Consider the following 21,785-nt stretch of genomic DNA (forward strand, 5'->3'; position numbering starts at 1 on the left):
GGGAGCACGCGCTGTCGGCGGGCGGGGCGCGGCCCCGGCAGTCCGCCGCCGTCCCGGCGTGCCCCGCGCGCGGCGCTGGCTGGGGCCGCTCTGGCGCGGCTGCCTCACCGTGCCTGCTGCGAGCGCCGGCGGTCGCGGCTCGGCGGGGAAGATGGCGGCGGAGGCGGCGGATTCGTGGGGTAGGTGGCGGCCCCGCGCCCCGCCGGCGCCCCCCGCCCGCCCGCCCGCCCGCGCTCACCCGCTCTCCTCTCCCCCACAGACGCCGACAGCTTCGAGGTGGTGGAGCCGGTGGCGAAGCGGCTGGTGCCGGGAGTGGCCGGAGACCGCTGGGCCGGCGAGGATGAGGAGGACGACGTGAAGGTGCGGCCGGGCGGGCCCTCGCCGGGCCCTCGCGGCGTGGCGCAGCCATGGGGCCGGCCCCGCCGGCTGGCCGCGGCCCGGCGGCGGCGGGGAGCGGGCCGGGCGCGCCGCGGGCCGCTGCCATATGGTGCCGCGTGTGCAGGGCACGCGGGCCCGCGGCGGCGCGGCCCGGCCCGGCCCGGGGCAGGGGCGGCCCGGGCGGCGGGTGAGGAAACCTCCCGCCGGGTGGGTCGGACTCGTCGGGCCGGCTGGATTCACGCGTGTCCGGTGGTGACGCGCGGGCCCGGGGCGAGGGGGGAGCGCGCGTGTCCGCGGCCCGCCCGGGCGAGGGGGGAGGCGGCGGGGGGTCCCCGCGGGGGCTGGCGGCGGGGCGGCCCGGGCGGGTCTCGGCGGCTCCGCCCGCGTGGAAGCGACTCTGGGGTGTTGGTGCTCGGAAAGGGCAGCGGTCGGTTACAGATGACACGTCAAAATGCCAAGCGGAAAACGAGTCCGTCTCTGCCCTGTGCCCCTGCCTCCCCGCGCAGGGCGCCCCTTCTGCTGAGCTTCGTTCCCGCTGCCTTGGGTCTTCCAGGGGAGAAAAAGACAGGCAGACAGACGCTTTTCAAGCCTGAGGAGGCGTCTCCTGTTCTCTGGGGGATCCGCCTGCTGCTTCCCGGCTGCTTGCCGGGTTTCTGGGTGCTTTTCTGTGGCCGGCTAGTTTCCCCTTGCTTTCTGTAGCCTTTCAGATTCGTAGTTTTGAGTATGGTGCGCTGGGCGAGACATTAGGATTGGATTTAATGAAAGCAGTGCTGTATTTGTGCTTCTGCTATTGACCAGAAGCTTCTGTGTTGTAGCAGCCTGGTCTTTTACACCCCTTTTTCCTATTTCTTCACACACACCCCAGGCCCCACCGCCACCGATGGAAAGTACAGCAGTCTTACTGGGCAGTTTCAGATTTAGTAGTGCCCAGATCGCTTAAAATATGTTTACTTAAGGCATTATTTGGAACGGATTTTTACTGTGTTTCAAAGAGGGATGTCTGCATGAAATCGGTATTAGAATGCGTAGATGTTCATTTCTGATGCTTATGAAAGCAGACCTTCCTTAAAAGCTGGTTTTCTCCTACTTAGTTCCAGCCGTCCCTTAGCAAGCCAGGGTGACTGAACGGTGGATGCCACAGAAACCTCGGTTTGCTCCGCATTCATACAGACAGTAAGCCAAATGTTGCCAGGGAACATACAAGGAACGTGCTTGATGAATGTAAGGAATGGAAATAGATCAACTGAAAAAGACCCTTTGGTTTCAAATCGAGCTGCTGAGATACTGTAGTAGACAATCTGACGAGGTGACTTGGTCACTATAGTATGGTCACGATATGACGCTTTCTGAAGTAGAGTGTTGCTGCTTACTGGTGAGGACTCGGCGGGTTTGTTATTTGGGCTGCTGACCAGTACCAGAATCTCTGAAAAACACCAACACAGTTGTCCTTGGAGCTTAGGGTGGTATTCTTTTCATAAATAGTATGAAAAAAGTAGTTCATCCTCTCTTGGAAAAAAGCTAACAAATTTTTGTGAGTTACAGGCTGTCCATTTTCCTTCTTAAATTTAATAACACCCACACCCTATAGTTATCATAGGTGTCACATTACAGCAGGCAGAATAAGTAAGGGTATCCCTGTACACAGTAGCTACAGTCATTTGTAAAGAGTGTGGTTAGAATGTGACACTATGCATATATATATAATTTATATATGTATATGTGTATGTATACACATGTATCTTAGACTCATTGTCTCTGTGAGGCTTGCTTTTCCTCCTTCCTTTGAAAGTGAGAAACTTTTCTGCTACAATAGAACGTGTCCAAGGGAACCGGACTCCAAAGTGTTGTTCTTCTCTTGAAGACACCTGGGCTTTCTGTGGCTGTTTTAATAAAGGAACAAAGTTTTCCCACATGCAGTGAGAATGCAACCACTTAACTCTTTCTGAGGGATTATGGTTTTAGTACTGGAGCTGCATCTAGAGAGAAGCAGCGGTCCAGCAAAGAAACCTGTTTTATTTTACTTTGATTTGCTCTTCCTGTATAAACACTGAAGATGACAGAACTGAGCTTGGGAGGTGGTTGTTTGGCTCTGGGAGCCTTGTTTGCAAGGATCCACCTTGGGGAAGTACCCGCATAAAAAAAATGACGTGGTCTAAAATAGAAGCACAGAGTGTTTTCTGACCATGAGTTTGTCTTCAGGCTGGTATTTCACACTTTGGAATATGTTTTATTTTTTCAGGTTCTGTAGTTTATTTTGGAAGATTTTTTTAGTAATGAACTTAAAATAACTGTTAAGTTCAGGAAACTTTTAAACTTCCCCAGGTTTAAAATTAGCATCTTCATCAGTAACAAACTACTCTCCAGTGTTACCCAGAACACAAGTTTCCCAGAAGACGGGCCTCCTGCCAAGGAATTTTCATCTATTTACTCTTGGGCAATTCTGTCCTTAGCAAAGCTGAAACTGGAAAATGTGCGTGTTATCATCCAGGCGGCAGCCTTTGAGATGGTACAGTTGTTTCTCTTTGAAGGAGAGCATTCAGGTTTAGCTGGGAATCTAAATGCGGGAGTACCTGTCACTTTCCAGTCACGCCTTCTGATTTTTGGGGGGAATAATGTGCATTATCATATGTTTAAGGTGGATGTGATGGAGCATATGAAACCATAAGAGAGCTGCTCTCATCAAGGGTTTATGTACATGAAATGGAAGATGTTTTCAATAGCCTTATTTTAGATAAGCATATGTAAATGAGTATTGTTGAAATACTTCAAAGTTTTGAGCTACTTCAGTGGACATATTTTGGAATAAAGATGTTCTCTTTGAATTACTTAGTATCAGGGCCATGATACAGCACTAAAGCAATTTTCTCTTCCTCCAAGAGAGTTCACTGGAATTTATAAAACACAGAAATAGGTGTATATTTGGATGCTTCCCCCCAGTAAAAAAAAAAAAAGCCTGCCCAATATATTAATGATATTCTATTGCTGCTTTAAAAAAAAAAAAAGCTTGAGGAAGAGTGAGACAGTATTTAGCATAGCTGGGAGACCTGCACATCTTAGCACACCAGGTTGAAGACTGAATCCTCATCCTGTGCTGTCTTGCAGGTTGCCCTACCAGGAGCGTTCCTCCGATGACGCCGAGCTCAGGGTTGCCTGTCCCCGGTTCCAGCAGCGTTGTTCTGCTGGTGGAGCTGCGCGAAGGCTCCCGGCAGTCGATGATCCCTTTGGTTAAAGTTGAGATTAAATCCCACCTAACAGCTCAGGGGAGGTTGGGCCGGACGGCAGGCGGTCACGCTGCCCACCGAAGGGTCTGCTATTTCTACGTTGCTTCATCCTCTCAGCTTTGCAAGCTAAAACTGCCATCGCGCGCTGTCCCCGTGCAGGCATGGCTAGAAGGGACATGGTCCGCTGTGGGGAAGGAGCGCGTCTGTCCTTGGAAGTCCTTGCGCACGTACCCTCTGTTAAGTCTTCCAAACATAATGATGACATGCATAGCTTCCTTCGGTCCCATGAGTGCCTTCACGTAATGGACAGGGTGCCCTTCCTCTGGGGTCTTGCACCATGAAATACTTGATTTTAAAATCTGCCTGTGAAGGACGGGGCAAGGGATAAGGCAGCAAGCTATATACAGCAGTAATGAAAAGAGCTATTTAAGAAGTGGGTGTAACAAACTCTTAATTAGATATGAGCTAAAATAATGCTGCTCCAAATTCAAGTCAGCTTCTTGGAATGTGGAAGGGAAGCTGAAGCCCTTACAAGTGCCAATTAACTTGAGTGAGCTGGTAGATGAACTCAGGTGTCTTCCTTGCTTGGATCAGCACATTGCAATGAAATACTGAGTTCTTCCGCCGATGTCTTTTATTTTGCCAGGCCAGTAGCAACCCTTAGAAATTAATACATAGCTTGCATGACTGCTTGCATTACTGTTGTGAGGTGGAAATCACAAAATTCAGGATTTATGGTTTTTAAGGTTACCTATAATGATGTACTGACAGTATGTGTGTTTTTTTGTGTAAACTACGTCTTGCCAAATGTAATCTCTTAAGCTTGCAAGTTGAGTTGAAACAGGTGACTAAAATTAGATTCCTGTGAGGCTTCTTGGCTTTAACTTCTGGTGTGTACATGCTGAGTGCCACGTGATGTAACTTCAGCTCAATTTTAGAGCATTGGTTTCCATGCAGAGGCCATCCGCTTGAATTTGCAGTGGCTTTAGGACAAGAATATATATCCCCATAACCCTTACCCAGATAACTGTCTGGAAGAAACTGCAGCATTTCGGCTGGCAAACTCTGCAGACGACATCAGCAGGTCAGTTCTGTAGAAGACGATGCTTCCTCAGTATTCGGTTGAACCGTATGTAGTGTTTTGCACCAGGGATCACCCACCGGGGAACAGGACAGTGGCCGTGCGGAGCGGGGGACGGTGGCTCTGAAAGGAAGGAGGGCTGTGAGCGATGGCTGACGGCGAGGCGTGCAGCGCGGTGGTGAGGACCACCGTGAATCCTGAATGTGCTGAAGGTGAAAACTGGAGGCAGAGTTACTGCAAGCGCCACAGCTGAGGCTGTTTGAAAATACACTGGAGAACAGGATGGCTGTTGGAGAACATTTAAGTGATTTCTTTGTGGGAAAAGTCTTTTGATAGCTCCTTTGCTTATTTAAAAAGCAGTAGTTGTTGGTCAAAAAATGGTCCAAAACGTGGTTTTGTGACTGTTAAAAGTTGGTATTCCCGCCTAAAGCTGGCCCCCCTGCATTCTCCTCTGTCTGCTTACTGCGGCTTTCCCCGCTCCCGCCCTGTCTGCTGCGCGTTGTGTTGGCAGCAGGTCCGGGTTAGCGTTCACCCGTCTGTCGCAGTTCCACGTGCAGCCACTCGAACGCTTTTCCCTGCACGGGGGAGAGGGGCGCGCTGGTGTCGGTCAGCTGTGGGAAACGGGTATCTCGGAAAGAATATCACCACTTTTGGTGGTGGGGACAGCGTGTTCTGGTTTAAAACAGCTGAGCTGTCTGTTTCCAGCGGTGGCTGTACTACATGCAACCGTCTGGTGACATTCCAGCATCTTGTAATGTGTGATACAGGGAATTATAATAAACTCATGTTTTACTGTGGGTGTTGATTTGACTGTTCATGATCTTGCTTTTGTAACTATATCTACATGAGCTTTCTGAGTCTTTGAATAAAAGCTGCCTTTTTCATGGTAAGAACTCGTCCTGAAACATCTTGGTCAACTCTCAAAAGCAGTGCCCTTGTTGTACACGATTTCCTCCCCACTTCCTCGCTCCAATATGTAAGATTAATGGATACGTGAGCATTTAAAGAGGTTATATGTAAGCTACTGTTCTTTGTATTTGATACCTAAACAAGGAGGAAGTATCTGTAAAAGAATCTTAATTAAAACTTATTTTGTAGGATAACTGGGATGATGAGGAGGAAGAGGAGGAAGTAAAGGAGACAGAGATAAAACAAGGTAAGACTTAAAAGGAATACATAGCCCTTATGCAGCATCAGAACAGACACAGGTTTTGCCTTGAGTGTATCTGAAGAATCAAAACCACTTTCCAAATAGGGTCGGTTTTGTTTTTGACAAAGCATGTCTTTTAACTCTCTCTGTGTTCAGATTCCAGCAATTGAGCTCTGTGGCTTTCTCTTTGATTAGTGGTTCTGTAGTCGCTGAAAAAAAAAATCAGTAGACCTCTTGAGAGCTGTATTGTTCAATGTTTTACAGAACCAAAAGTTTCAGAAAAGAAGAAAATAGCAGAAAAAATAAAAGAAAAAGAAAAGCTACAGAAGAAAAAGCAAGAGGAGCTTAAAAAAAGGGTAACTCCTTTTTTCTTCCGGGTCTCATAAAATTTAGAGGGCAGGTTTGGTTGTTTTGGTTTTTTTTTTTTTGAGGTTGAACAAGACCTGTAAAGATCTTGACTATTCTGATAAAAAAAACTTAAAGTCTTGTACTTACTAACATCTGGGGGATGTTAGCTTTAATTTCTCTGTAATTTAACCAGGTTATTGAAACAATACTTATTGCTGTTTCTTTTGTATGCACCTCATGATAAAATATGGAGTTGTGAAATTTAGTTCTAAGGTGTTTCTTCCTACTTCTTGTAAAATGAACAATTTATTACACACGGTGGCATTGTTGTTGGCACTGTATTGGGGTGGTTTTCAGGTCTGTACATGCCTGAGGTGTATTGACTTCAGGCAGAAGTAAGCTATTCAAGTGGTACTGGAAAAAACACGATTTCTTGTACTAGTTCTGCTCAAGGGTAAGAAATGTAACGTTCTCCCTATATACATCTTTTAATTCAGTTAGAGGCACCAGAGGAACATAAAGAACTTACACCAGAAGAACAGTTAGCAGACAAACTACGACTAAAGAAATTACAAGAGGAGTCAGACCTTGAGTTAGCAAAAGAAACATTTGGTAAGTGTGCTATGCCCGAGTCAAGCAAGTCGATGTAACTGTAGCATCACAAAAGCACTGTATTCTCTAAATAAAACTGTTAGGTGCAAAAAGAACTGAGCAGGATTTGACTGTCGCATGCAGTTGTGTTACTGAGAATAAAGAGGGGTTTAAATTCAAACTACTGGAGGGGTGTCCTGGCCCTAAGGACTCCTCGCAAGAAGCACAAAAACATCTTTAGACTAGAAGGTGCTTTTTCTTAACGTGTCATGGTAGGAGGATATAGGAAAAAGATGGTTGACTAATTTTCCAACATATTGGTACTTCTGGTAAAAAGATGAGTGTGTAAAAAGAAAAAAAAAAGGAGAAAGTGCTGTCTCTTAATGTTCAGAGGTGCTTTACAACAAGCATTTAATGAGGTTTTGGACGAATGTGGCACAGCGTAACTCATGCACGCTGTACTTCAGGCTGTGTAATAAGCTAGATGCTGAGAAAGCCAGTTAAGTCAGGGAATGAGCTTGTTTCCCGGCACAGATGAAGTAGACTTAAAGCAGATCATTCTGGTTTTGTGCTTTGACAGAACTAGCAAAGATACTGATTCATAGCAGCATTCTTCAAACATGAAAGCGTGTTTCCGTGATTATAGTGAATTATACAGCTTATTACTCAGTGAAAATTCTGCTCTGCGAGTCTTCTGAAAGAGTACAGTGCCTTGGGGGGGATGCGTTGAATACAGTTGCAAAGAACCAACTAAATTTTGCACTTAGGAGCTCAAGACAGGAATTCCTTATTTAAGAGGAAAGGGGCTTCATGTAGTGCACGTTGCTCCAGAGAATAGGAATAGCTGGTTCAAATTACTAAGCTTTGCAGCAAAATCTCTCTCTGTACAGGCTAGTAACTCAGGCTGTTAGCTTCTGTGGGGCAGAAGCCAGTGGGAAGCGAGCGAGCAAACCTCAGCTTTGGTTTTGTAAAGCTTCGGTGGAGGTGAGGAACTGAATGTGAACAAGGTCGCTTGTTTCCTCTGGTGTCATCTTTTAGGGATCACAGCTAATGTTTTCTATAATACCTCTGTCTTTCCGTGCAGGTGTAAATAACACTTGTGGATTAGATGCCATGAATCCCTCTTCAAAAGATGACTTTACGGAATTTGGCAAACTACTAAAAGAGAAAATTACACAGTATGAAAAATCATTACATTATGCCAGTTTTTTGGAAGCGTTAGTTCGAGACGTATGTATTTCATGTAAGTTAAGTGAAAGACATCCTAGAATACACTGCTACCAAAATTGCAATGGAGTTGAAGTTGAAAACATGCTGTTATAGTAAATGTTAAATCGAGATTGATCTATGTAGTTTATCCTACATGAAGTACTAATCTGTTTCACGGACTAGTATCTGATTCCATTCCCACAAACTTTATTACAGATTGTGTGCTTGCACAAGAGTTACATTGCACGTCAAAGAAAGACAGTCATTTTAAAAAAAGTGTGAATTTTTATGCTGATCTAAATCTTGCATGTTTTCCTTGAAGCCATTTCTAAAATAATAAAAAAAATTGTCTGAGCCAGATAACTTGAGTAGCTCATTTGGAAGGAAACTATTATAAAATTGAGTTCATGTAATTCTGGGACTGCAAAATAAATTGTTCTGGAATTCAACATGTAACTATACAGAGATAAAACTAACGTAAACTCATTTTTTTCCATTGCTCTGGTCGGCTGAAGTACTTGGTGAATTCATTGCTTGAGGTCTTTTCCTGTACTGTACACATGTTGTCCTTCAGTGAAGTCGTAACTTGATACTATTTAGTGCTGTAAAAATACAGTGATCACTGGCTGACTGGGGCTGGTAACTTAAATTTCAAATGGATTCCAGATCTTCTAAAGTGAAGGGCTCGCAACCTCTTGGACCATTTATTGCTAATTATTTATTATTAATCCACTGCTCCTTTTGATATGTTTTACTGTATTTTACTGTATCCATGTTTTACTGTTCAAATGCCTCTTCATTAAGACTTTTGTGTTCACTAACTCCTAATTTGCAAGTTTTACCTTCTACAACATTCAAGCTGCTTACTAGGGACTATCTGAAATAAGAATTGTGATTGTAAGGACCAGAATTACCCAGTCTGTATTTTGCTCATTTAAATCAAGTAATTGCCTGTACTTACTACTAATGCTTATTTCTAATTTTTAGAGAATGTTGATATTAGATTATTTAACTGCCTTCTAAGAAAAATATTAATGAGGAATCTTTTTTTTTTTCCTTCCCCCTAATGTAGTGGAAATTGATGATTTGAAAAAGATCACAAATACTTTGACAGTACTATGCAGTGAAAAACAAAAACAAGAAAAGGTAAGACTTCCACATGTTTCTGCAGCAATAACAATACTCGCTAAAGGTGCGAATCTGGAAAAGGGGAATAGGTCTCACACTGACTTGAACTGCTGATTTTTTAGAGGTAGTAGCAGGAGATTAAGTGATAACCTTGGATACTGGTTTAGCATTAAATCCTCTTCACTCTGTGAGTTGATTGAATCTAGAGATCACAGGCAAAACCTCGACTAATTTACATAAATGTTACCTACGTGCTAACTTTGTTATGGTTTATGCTGTCTTGGGGTTAAAATGGCTTACACCCATATCCTGAAGACAGAAGCCAGCCTCATTTAGAGTTAAATGTCAATATAATAGCAATCTACGGAAGTAACTTTGAATAGCAGATAACTGGGATTTTTACAGTGTCATGCAAACTAAAGGAGCAATAACTGCATAGGCAAGGAAGAGTAAGTTTTAAAAAGTGATGTAATAGCTTCACTGATGCTTATGTGATGCAAAACGTTGTCTTTTATAGCACACATCTATGTTAAAACTCCAGGTGGGTTGGAGTTCAGTGATTAATTGAATTGTTAGATAGCCACAAAATCAAGCAGAAAATATGACTAGCAAGTGCAACTCTTTTGGTATGTTTTCAATCAAATTGGAGGATTGGTAAGAGACAAATGGCAGAGCGTTGTCAATGTAAGTAGTAACTTGTAAATGTAAAACGGGAAACCTTTTAGACACGAACTGTTCCAGTGGCAGCTGTTCTTCTGTGATGCCCGTTCTAACTCTCCAGGCGTGAGTGAAGCACCTTAATGCAAACCAGACTTCATGTACAGTGTTAATGCGTTAAGTCTGGAATTCAGCAACAGTGTGATAAACTTTTTCTTTAATATGAACTGCGCTTTGGAGAGAAGCCTGTGACTTGTTGAACCAAACAAGTTTAAAAAGTATGTATACTTCCTGTCTTTATACTCTTCTCTCCTGGCTTTTCATGTAAATTAGTTTGGTCAACCACTGAAAGCTACAAGTACACCAAGCCAGTAAGGAAGAGCTTTACTATGAAGTGTTCTGTAGAGGTTGTTTAGAACTCCCGTTGTTTTGCAAGGAAGACATTCAGCCACTATGGTGATAAAAGCCACATTAAATTCCTTAATTAAATTGGTAATTTCACAAAACTAAACACTAGACTCTGCATTTACTTAGTTATTCTACTTGTTCAGAGTCTAGGTAAAACAGGATGAAAGACAAAACAGGCAGGTATGCGATGCAGGGAGCTGTGGGACACCTGAAAATGTCATAGCTGTGCTATGACTAGATTGCGTTCTGGGATGAAATGCGGGGGTAGAAATCATTGGCAACAGCGCATTCACCCATGGGTATGCGAACGTTCATACCCGAAGACATGTAGCATTACTCTAATTAGAGTAACAACAAATTACTGTGGATTTTGAACATGCTCTTCCTATTTAAGCAGAATAAAGCCAAAAAGAAGAAAAAAGGTGTTGTGCCTGGAGGTGGTTTAAAGGCTACTATGAAAGATGACTTGGCTGATTATGGAGGATATGATGGAGAATACGTACAAGACTTTGAAGACTTCATGTGACATTTATCTCCCCTTCTGTTGTCTTTCTGTTGCCCATAATCCCTTAAACATGTAGCACAACTTTTCTTCCTTTAAATTCTGCCAAATGCTACAATCAAAATTGCAGTATCTCTGTGCTGGTGGTTTAACTCTTGAGGGGTCAGTGCTAAAGCACTGGGCTTCCTGTTCTGTGGTCGGGAGTTAGAACAAAGACACTTAAAAGCTAGTAAATTGCAGTTACAAAACCCGAAATGCTGATAATGGTAACTGTTGCTATTTGATTTTATAGTAACAGCCACTAAATTGGAAATGAATTTCAACAAGGCAAAGTATTATTACCAGCACAGCTCAGTGACATGGCCTTAACTGTACCTCCTTGAATGACTTGTTTGATGAACAAAAGCAGTTTGCGGCAAGGGCATGGTGTGCACTTAGTATTACAATTGCTTTGTCTTAAGTTAGAGCTTGAGGTTTTCAGTCTGTTGTGAAGGGGAACTGCTAACTTCAGAGTGAGGATGCTGCACCTGGAAATGCATCACTTGAGATACCTGCTACTTCAAAGCGTGACATCTAAACAGAACACTGGGTGGGTCAGGACAAGGAAAGACTTGCTTATTTGAAAAAAAAACGACTTGTGTCTTGAGTATGAAGTTTAGTTTCCATTCATCTAAATTTCTACTAATGCAGCTGATTGGGTTGGGTATTCTTTAACAGTTAATTGCCTGGTTCAAGTGTGAAAAACCAAGATGACTTTTGGTCTCTCATGGGTTGTGGTAGACCTTTCACAACTCAGCCATTTTCTTTCATTTAAAAAAAAAACTTGCTTAGCAAACTGCAACAGTTACTACAGTTGGGCAAATTGTTATGTTAACAATTATGACATCTGCAATGTTTTATAAAGCAACTAATTTAATAAAAATCACTATTGAGGACTTCACTACGGCTGTCTTTGGACCAGTATCTTACAGTAAAAATACTTGAAGTAGTAGAGTTGTGTAACAGATTGTGTGCCGGGCATGTGGTACTAGGTCTAGCCTTTGCTCTGACTTGGAGCTTAACTGGTGTTAGAGGAGCAAGATTTCATTCGTATAAAATTGCTGTTTCTTATGATAAGACTCTTACAGATGCTGATGGTAAACAAAATACTTTTAGGACTGCCATAATCCAACCATTTCCATGACAAACTTAATCTTTTCTGTTGCTGGAACTGCTGAGCTCAGTGGCTATTGCAGATTTGAGATAAATACTGTGCATGTAAATATTTGTTATATGCAGTGGTTGCATATGCATGAAAATGTTCAGCAATGAAAAGGATTGTAAGCTGTAAATTCAAGTTAGCATCTCTTTGCTAATTAACTGGGCTGCTATGGCAATTGTATTTTTGCTAGGACAATGTTTAGCGATCATATGATATCATTGCTTAATTTTACTTAAAAGTTGTCTGTATGCTATAGTCAGCTCTCAGCCCTCCCCACCCCCCTTTTTTTTCGACAGGAGGTAACGTGCTGGATTAGTTGGAAGCTCTGCAGGCTGCACTTATTTTGGGGAGCGTACAGAATCCAAACTAAAACTGGGTTTCTGCCTGAAGCAGTGTCCAAGTCTTATCCCCCTCCCCAGTTAAATCAGACCTGTAAACTTGCCAAAACGTCTAAGTGCCAGAATACTCGGGTTGCTAGCTCCTGACAGGGAGTCATACCAACTGTCTGCCCAGTAGGGCTCTCTAAGCATGGAAAGGACTTAAAATTTAATAACTGTTAAGAATATATTTGTGCTTGATTACTTCTTTTACTCCGAGACAGTGGCAAATTAAGAATACACTGTTTAGAGTTGTACAAGACTATTTCACTTCATCACTAACCCAGAAAACAAAACCAGGCTAATCAGACAGGAATCAAGGAATGGATTATCCTAGCGTGGATCTAAAACCTTCTCCTGCTTATTTCATTGTCAATGTACTGGATATTCTGCACGTTCTATTTCAGCCTTCTGTCGGTTTAGATCCAATTCCTATGGTGATCTATCATCCACACCCCTAATTTTAAGGACTGCTGGATCGCGGTGGTTCAGCAGCGGCTGTGCCAGTCTGTATTTGCTGGTTAATCAAGTATTTTGTAAACAGTAGGATTTATTATACAAAACACAATGTTAGGTTAACACAGTCTCAGCATTTTAAATATTTACAACCACCACCAGATTTCTGGAGTAACTTTAACATAGCAGCATGTCATTGTAAGCAGGTAATTGATAAAAATATCTGTTAAAGAGTCAGTACTAACCATGCAAGAAGCTGTGGCACTGGTACTTGTCAGAGCCAGTCTCTACTTCATGGAGGTTGGATTCTAGTTTGATAACATATCATTAAGGCAGCAGCCAGTCTGTGCATCCTTCAGAAGCATATTTACTACATCGTAGAACTTGTTATCGTAAGCCAATCTATAGTATGTGTAGGTATCTTCACAATAAGCAAGCAATTTCTTCAGATTTTTCAGAGCAGCTTCAGCAGGTGGGTGTTGTTTAACTCTGAAAATAATTGTACGTATATTTGAAATAGGCTTCACAGACACGATTATAAGACTATCTTGCTATAAAACTATAAGAACTATACTTCTTAAAAGAGGTTGTGCTCAACATGTACGTTTGATTCTCTTGATTGTTTATTTTGCTCTGATTCACTTTAAAAGAGATTTGATCTGACCAGCCCTAAGGCGCCCTATTTATCCAGCTCGATAAAAATGGTAGATCCAGAGCTATTTCCACAATATGCTTAAGAAACGGAATAGATTTCAAGTCCCTATGTCCTATGCTTTATTACACAAAAGGTTTTAACAGTACTAAGACTTGCATGCTATTAAACACACAGTTGCTCCTTTAAAGTAGCCTGTGGAAAAAAAAGTTCCAATTTGACCATAGAACTACTTACTTCTTAGCAACCTCCTCAAATATGCTAGGCTTCAGTGGTCTCTGTTGTTTAAATTCTTCTAAGTAAGTGAAGTCTCCCTTGGTGATCACTTGTTGATACAGAACTTCAGCCCAATCTGGAACAAACTCATAAGCCTCAGCCACAATAGCTGCCTGCAGGGAGAACAGATGCTGGAATTACGGAGCAGGAAGAGTTTATTCTTGCACAGAAACATTCCTATGCTTAGAATACTTAAAATATTCTAGGTCTTCTGTTTGGCCCATCTCTTGATGCTGTTCTTGAGAGTAGCTGCAGAGAAATACCAGGGTAACAAAATACTGCAAATGATTTTCCTTAACCCCTTAACAAGATGTCAGAGCGGGTTTGGTTGTTCTCTTCAAAAAGCCCTTTTCTTTCTGATTTCCAAAATGGTGGATGCCAATGTAGATGAGGTTTCAGGGCTCTAGTGTAGACTCACAGCCGCACGAGAGCCACTGGACGGCCAAGGCCCTGGCTGTACGATGGCGGCAAGCCAGCAAGGACCGCTAGAAGCATCAGTCTGCACCAGGACTGCGCTTGCATTTCCAAGCTTGGTCCCATCTGCAGCAATACCATGGGATAATGTCACGGGACTTGGTGGCCATGTGGAAGAGCTGAGCATTATGCTCACAGGAGCAGAGTGCTTCAGCACCTGCTGTTTAAAACAATCATTTTCAGAAAAAGTAACAGGTGAAGAAGCCAAGCTTACCTGATAGAACCTAGGCAAGGACACGATGGAGTCCATCAGGTTCTGTCTGTTCAGGTTGATCAGCATAGTGCTCTGACCAGTGTTGAGAAAATGCAGCTGGAGGGTTATCAGTTTTGTTAGCCGACTGCAGCGCAAGGACTGGCGGACGCAGGAGTCCTATTTAATAAATCAAAGACAAATGCAAGCTTCTGAAGCATGTTTCTAGAGGAAAGCAATAAATATTCCTGAAAGCAACGAGTTGTCTAGTATTTAATCTTTTAGATCACTCCAGTTTTATCATTGATCATATTCCTTTAGTTTTAAATGAAGCTTCACTCACCACAAATACTACTTTCATCATAATCACGCTGAGAGTTTTTAAACACTCTTTACGTTGTTCTATTCTTGCTCATTAAGCTCATGGTCACTCCTCTAAAACTGGGGAACCTAATTGTAACCCCAGATGTTAAAGCCTGAACAGGGAACCGTATACTGCTCTTGGATACAACAGTGCTGAGACTGGCGGGATACTGCTGAGCTGACAGAGCGAGAGTCCTTCGCTCCTTTTCTCCTGGGATAGGATTCTGCACACCCCCCGGAGCAGCTTTGTTTGTTCTCCCCGTTCAGCTCACTCCTTATGTGCTCCCAGTGCTGTACAGAAGTCGTACAATTCCATCTCATCTTACCTTAGAATAACTTTCTGCTGCATCAATAAAGAGAGTCAGAGCTTTCATCAGCAGTTTCTTTAAATTTGCAACATCCTGAAGAGACTCCTCTGAAATGGGGAAAAAAAATGAATAACCTATTATATATAAAGGTGACAAAGTAAGTTACAAAAATACCTCCTTACCAACTCTGTCCCTAGTGTTGTTTCAGAAAGCAACAAAAGACTAAAAAAAAAAATTTTGTATTAAAAAAGTGCGAAGAAATGGTGATGCCTGTTCAGTTAATGGACCAAAGCTATTGCTGGAACCTAGCAAGTGATTGAAGAACTGAAAAGAAATCCAAATCATACGTTTGTGGTAGATACGAGCACTGACTATTACCAGATAAATTCAGAAAACCGTTTGGCATAGCTTCTGTTTTAGGTGCTGTTACGGTACTGGCTAACTGCTCCGCAGCAAGATCTCTGTGTGCTCCCCAGCATTCTCTCAGCTGTACAGAACTCACTAAGTTTAGATGTCAACAAGTTACCTTGCACAAACATCAAAACCCCAACCCTTTATATATACACTTTATATAAAAACCCACTGTGTCATGTCCTGTTAAAGTGAGGAAAACATGCATGTGTCCTTACCTCCTCCCACGCATGGTACCACAGGAACGTTACCGTAAAAGCCAAAAATCTCAACTCTTTGAAAAATACCAGAGCAGCCAGATAAACTGTTAAGTACAAGAATACCCCAAACCTGGCAAACAGGACCCTCCTTCCAGACGGTGGAAGTTTAACGGATGTTACCAGGACAACACAGGCAATCAAAACTACATTTACCCATCATGTCCTCCTTCTTAAACAAACCTGCTTGTCTGTCTTGGTTTTGCAGTTTCCACTCACCCCATGGCTGAGATTCAATGAGTTTAAGCTGTATGCAAGCAGCAGCCTCATGATTCTCTCCAATTTCTCGACACATACTGAAGCAAAGGGCTATCATGTTGTGCTTTTCACTGTCCCCTGGGCGACAACGCTTGATGTAATCCAGCAGAGCTGTCTTCAATGTCCCGCTCTGGTCAGATGAAGGAATATCAGATTAAGATTTGAAGAGCTTTTTTTTTATTCACATTTTGGTACCCACAAGCAAAACTGTTCTGGTACAATTTTCCAGAAAGTGATCATTGCATTCTTTGAAGTTTCTCCATACTGTTTTAAAACATAATGGCAATATTATACTTAGGCTTAACCACATTATGTCAGGTAAGAAAATCCAGCACCTATGCATTTATTTATTTACATACAAATGTCAAAACTGACATTTGTTTGTGACTTTATTTATGTTACAAGAAAGCTATAAATATTTATGATTTTTAAAACCCCATGAAACATTAACTGGAAGTAAAATCAAAGCAGGACATGAAAACTCTAAGTGATATTCCCAAGCTTGAAGTTTCAATGTTGCTGTCGTTGCAGCGCTGAACTAATTAGAACAAACGTGCTAATATAAAACCAGAATAAAATGCAGAATTAATTTATTGCTGTGAACTTGAATAACACTCCAGTAATTAAAATCTCCAGATAATTCCACCTTGTGTAAATATCAGTTTCTGACGTAGCGACACCGTTCTCTGAAAGTTTTCTCCCCTTTATCCCCCTCCACCTACTGGGTCTAATTTCTTTCTCATGAGCACTTCAAAGTAGTGTTTCTCATGCAGCAGTTCAAATATGTAGGTCATTTCATTGTATCTGCCAATTCCAGTGAGAAGACGAACCTGTGGAAATAACAGTGTAAGTATGAAGCTCAAAGAAAAGCAGAAAAATCCTCTCTCTCAAAGCAGTCAGTGCCACGGTAGGGAGAAGGCTGCGTGAGGCCAGGGTGCTGCGCTGGCTGATAAAGGTACACGGCACGCTGAGCTGCGTTAGGCAGGCAGATGTTCCCTTAGAGCCACGGAGGTTTTATTTTTAAACCAACCTACTGCATCTTCTTTACTATGAGGTGAAAGGACATAGTTTTACCAAATAAAAATATGCAGTGAACCTTTCAGCAATGACACCATTACATTGGGCATGTCTCAGACTCCAGGAGTCCTTTCAAGGCAGGACTTAAAGATGCATGACAGCCCGGTAATACAGACCATCACATTTTACCAGTAGTCAAATTACTTTGACGGTCCCGTTCTGATTTACGACGCTGTTGCCACCTCACCATTCCACTATCTCCACCTCTGTTTTTCCAGAGAAGTCTTCTAAGAGCTTCTGTGACATAAAGATCATCACCTGCGCACAGCAGACCAAACACCCACTTTTAGCTTCTAGGGATGGGCGGGACAAGACCAGTCAACCAGAGGTGAAAGACTCTGCTCCATTCCATCACCCGCGTACTCCCCCTGCACTGCTCACGAGCAAGTTATGTGCTAACGAGTACACGGAAACCTTCATACAGCGTCTGGATAAACACATATGGCATCAAAGACACGTACCACAAGTCCGTACTCTTCATTAGGTGCCAAATGTTCATCTGTGAGAAGCCGTGCTGCTTGGAGGACTCTAGTGATTCCTTCCATGTGGCAAGTCAAACTAAAGCAATTATGGGCCAAAATCAGCAATTCTGTAACTGAAGAACAGAACAACTCAGGTATTTCAGTTAATAAGCTGAGGAAGTTAATTATTACGACTCTCTCCAAAAGTGATGCCATCTCTGGATTAGAAAGTTGAGCTATTATGGTTCTGTCCTATGCAATTTTAAGAAGTAACAGTTTCTATAACACTCTGGCTTCTCAATCTGTGGGAAAGTCTGAGGTTTTTGGATCATCTTCTCAAACGTTATTTTATTCCACACACAGAACTTCCAATCTCCTCCACCAAAAGCTGATTGACAAGCATATAATAATACATCAGCACCCCACTATTACCAGTCAGCTCTGCATCTGAAAAAGGAAGGCCACAAGTTTTGCATCTGGCTTTGAAAAATCATTCATAAATGCCATACACTAAATAAATGAGTTAAAACAGTACATCTTAGCATATTCCATTTTCTGTGGGAGGCCTGATCTCATACTGTAAAGCAATCATGACACAGTGGAGTCCCAGACCTTACTCTCAGCACGATGCAATTCACTTCAGAAAAGTAGTAGTATTATATGAACTGGCACACAACATATTTAAAAGTGGAGATTTTGAAAAGAACACAGTTAATGTCATAAACCTATACAACATATTTTGAAACAAACCAATTATACCTCTACCTGTAAAAAGGTACTCTAGCAGAGACTCCGTTCAAAGAGAGGTAGAGTTCTCCAGCACAATTTGGTAATTCCCAACATTGTTTCCTCAGAGTCTTTTCCTTACTTTAGTCAGCCATACAGAAATACCAATATTCACCATTGTATTACTTAACCAGACAAAATAAGGGGTAAGTTAAGATTTGACAACAGGACAAATGTGTTAGGGATATAAAGATTAAGTGGAACGTGATATTTTTAATTACTTATTTTCTCACAAAGGTTTTCCAAAATTCCAGTATTATAGCTGGATTCTAATGGAACAGTTTCAACATTAACTTCAGCCATGCTTTTGCTTCTGCAGAACGTCTTCTAGAAGATGCTCTTTCCTCACCACTCTAAACCAAATAGCATTGGAAGTTCTGCCCACAATACTCAGAGACAACTCATACTAAAATCTTACCCTCATTCGTTTCCCTCAGAGACGAACTGCCCATAATAAATCTTCTTAAAAACAGTCTAAACCAGCAGTTTGTCACTGCTGGTTAGAAGTGGCAAAGCGGTACCAAAGTACCTTTGCTGTGTTTTACAAACTCAATGACAACATCTCCATGGTATATAAAGCTGTGAAGTGTAAAATGGACTTCAGTAACAAAAGATCTAGGAAGTTAGTTTAACAAATGGATAAAGAAAGCAATTTCTAATTATGATTAATACAAAGAAAGTCACAATACTCTCCTTCTGTAACATATCACTACAAAAGTTCAGGTAACTCACTGACTGCATTTCCCAGCTGTTGGCAAAAAAAAATCTGTATTTTGTTTGGAAACTACACTGCTGCAACACTTAAACATGCTTATTTAGTGTGCATATACTCAGATCTATTAATTTAATATCAGATTTGAGATCAGTAATAGATGCTTCCATCAGCATTGCTTTTATTCTTTGTAACATGATTTTAAACTAAGTAATGCCATGTTTAGTAATGTACTAGTTACATCAAGTATTATTTGCCATTTACTTACTGCATGACAGTTCCCCACGTGGTACAGAGGAAATTTTATCCAGTAACTTCATGCCAACCAATGTATGATCCTGGCACAGCTTAGCAAGCTGTAGGAATGCCTGACACTCAGCTGCAGGGTTCAAAACATGCTTCTGTCCTGTGTCCACACAGAGAGAGAATTATGTCACAAGTTCAGGAGAGATTAGCTACGTTAATAGAAAAAAACACAAACAAACCAATATAACTTCATCCAGATTGACCTAGGACTTGGAACTACAATTTTAAGACACTTTTGATCTTACTGCTCGAATTTAGGAATCAGATACTACTTCTTTGCCAGTTCAATCCAATGAAATCCTACTGAACAACTATATTGCTACTGTAATTACACCTATAATTCCACAAATCCAGTAGGCTGCTGCTGCTCCTCTTCCTTACACAACACAATTCTAATCCATCCCTTGCAGTGGCTCTGATTCATACTCTTCCATGAACCAGTTCAACTCATGAACTCAACAGAAAACTCTTCTTTTCTGCATTTGTTTTTGCTGGGTTAGTAAGTTGACTCTTCTGAAGGAGGTGCACCAAATCATCTAAGCTAACCAAGTGAACTGGTACAAGGGGAGCAGCAAGAGTGCGGAGTAGCAGAGTGGAAGACAGTAGGAGCAGAGAAGAGCGCACCTGGACTCAATAATCTCCATCCGATGGCTCACTGTTTCTCATGGAACTTTGTTGTTAATGTTGTGGCACAAGTTACTCAAACAGAAAAGTCCCCCAGATAAAATTCCTGATGTTTTGAGGAACATCCCTCATTTCACAAAGTATAAAAAAAAAGGGAAAATCTTCTGGCCATGCTTTTCAACAAAGAAATTAACACGAGTCTTTCCAAGTCAGATGATGAGGGCTGCAAAGATCACAATTAAAAAAACCCAAACAACCCTTTTTTTAAAAAAAAACCATTAAATTTACATCCATAAAAAATAAAACCTTAACTACTGCAACACCACACTGGACACAAAAGTAAATAAAAATAAACATTTGTATATAACCTTATACAAGGTGTACAAGGTTTACAAACCTTATACAAGAGCTGCCCCAAACATTACTGACTATAATTAGCACTCAAATATCTCCAGAGCACGGACTGTTTTTCAGATACACAAATACCACACTTACGAACCAAAAATGCTAAAATACAAGATCAAGCCTCTTACTACCTTTCCCTTCTGAAGATGCCAATAATTCCTGCATGATTTCTTCAGCCACTAGCTCTGCCACAGTTTCAGGCTGGAGACCCTGCGCGGTGATGAATGCCTGAGCCTTCCTGCATCTGTCTGGCTGCTGGGACGACAGAATTGCTCGAAGCACTTTTTCGGGGTCAAGGGCTGACATTTCACTGTAGGAGCAGTTCAATTCCTAAGAAACACACATACGCTTAGAAGATTCTACACAGCAAAAATTTCAGTCCAGAACACATATTGATTGACCTGCAGTACATCTTCTTAATGATGAGCTATTGTAAGAGGGGAATGCTGGAGAAGCAGACAAAACTCAGTTTCAAAAAACGCAAACATAATCTGTCCTTTTATCAGTTAACAGTGCCTTCATCTGTGTATCTTTAGTATTAATGTTCTCCAGATCAGGATGGCATGTAAGTACTCTGTATTTGAAGTTTAATAGAGCTGTCGCCATGGACAGAGATGCTTTCCTGAACCAAATATAAACTTTAACACTTAAAATACCTAGAAGAAAGACAGGAATGTTTCCTCGCAAATGAGGAATTGTGTTTTACTGCATAAGTTTTACTTACGAGGTTCCTTTTCCTCTTCTCTACATACCACAAACTCTCAGTGAAAAAGATATACTAGTTTTTACATTTGCTACATTTGGAAGAGGAGTTGGTGAGGCTCTATAAATACTCTGCTGTAATATATTCCAACTTTAAAATTTACAAATTAATCAAAAAATGTACCTCATAAACACAATGATCAACTCTTAATTCAAAAGTATGGACATCCAGCTTCAGGCAAGAAGTATATGGATGGTATAAAAGGGAAGAAGCCAGTCATATGACTACTGCTTAGCAGCTCAAACCTAAAGCACTCACTCCGAATATTCGAGGCATGAAAAATTCTGTAGCAAGATCTAAGAACCTCTGTGATAAAGACAATACTAATATTTTCAGCACACACGCTGCCGTTTTTATTCAGAAAAAACTAATGCTACGTTCCAATGATACGGACCAAGCACCATGGAAAGGGGTTCTGTACCCTGAAAGAAGTGTTCAGCAGCACCCTCTGGAGAAGAAGCAGAGGTGGGCTGCGGGCAGTCACGAAGGTCAAGGAGCAGAGAGGCAGCAAACAACAATCTGCTACTTCTCCTATCACTGTCTGGGTCAAACCACTTGGAACTTATCAGCCACTCCTCTGAGCAGCCTCTGGGAAAAGAGCTGCCACTGTGTGGAGCCTACAGAGCACTTCTGTGCTAAAACTTCCGAGGCAGCTGCTATCTCTTTGTCTACTTCTGGGTCGGTGTCGATTATGAAGGCATCCCACAACAAAGGCCTAAAGCAAAGTGCTAGATGAACAACATATGCTTGAAAGA

General features: G+C 42.0%; 2 protein-coding genes across 5 annotated transcripts in view; one reads left to right on the forward strand and one right to left on the reverse strand.

Moving 5' to 3' along the window:
• Nucleotides 1-39: 39 nt before the first annotated feature.
• On the forward strand, nt 40-11,613 carry EIF3J (eukaryotic translation initiation factor 3 subunit J). 4 transcript variants are annotated; one of them, XR_012675139.1, is made up of 9 exons: nt 40-179; nt 260-360; nt 5,779-5,836; nt 6,095-6,186; nt 6,676-6,790; nt 7,854-8,012; nt 9,051-9,124; nt 9,832-10,041; nt 10,569-10,657. XR_012675139.1 is itself a non-coding variant. In XM_075159669.1 (8 exons), exons 1-8 carry the CDS (start codon nt 152-154, stop codon nt 10,695-10,697), a joined length of 759 nt encoding a protein of 252 aa, XP_075015770.1. In that variant the 5' UTR covers nt 40-151; the 3' UTR covers nt 10,698-11,613. The 4 variants fall into 4 exon arrangements, 2 of the variants coding, with proteins under 2 accessions (XP_075015770.1, XP_075015772.1); XR_012675138.1 differs by having other exon boundaries at nt 10,566-10,654; XM_075159669.1 differs by lacking the exon at nt 9,832-10,041 and having other exon boundaries at nt 10,566-11,613.
• A 1,168-nt stretch (nt 11,614-12,781) lies between these two features.
• The window catches only part of SPG11 (SPG11 vesicle trafficking associated, spatacsin), a 35,749-nt gene continuing 26,745 nt past the window's right edge, over nt 12,782-21,785 (reverse strand). The window contains exons 32-40 of the mRNA XM_075159673.1: nt 20,399-20,597; nt 19,201-19,338; nt 17,435-17,568; nt 16,619-16,726; nt 15,858-16,026; nt 14,989-15,077; nt 14,324-14,479; nt 13,597-13,748; nt 12,782-13,196 (exon numbers count right to left, since the gene is read on the reverse strand). Coding sequence (XP_075015774.1) covers nt 13,016-13,196; nt 13,597-13,748; nt 14,324-14,479; nt 14,989-15,077; nt 15,858-16,026; nt 16,619-16,726; nt 17,435-17,568; nt 19,201-19,338; nt 20,399-20,597 — 1,326 coding nt within the window. The 3' untranslated portion in view covers nt 12,782-13,015. The remainder of the gene's footprint in view (nt 13,197-13,596; nt 13,749-14,323; nt 14,480-14,988; nt 15,078-15,857; nt 16,027-16,618; nt 16,727-17,434; nt 17,569-19,200; nt 19,339-20,398; nt 20,598-21,785) is intronic.

This window comes from Calonectris borealis, chromosome 11, assembly GCF_964195595.1.
Source record: "Calonectris borealis chromosome 11, bCalBor7.hap1.2, whole genome shotgun sequence".
In the NCBI taxonomy this organism is placed as follows: Eukaryota; Metazoa; Chordata; class Aves; order Procellariiformes; family Procellariidae; genus Calonectris; species Calonectris borealis.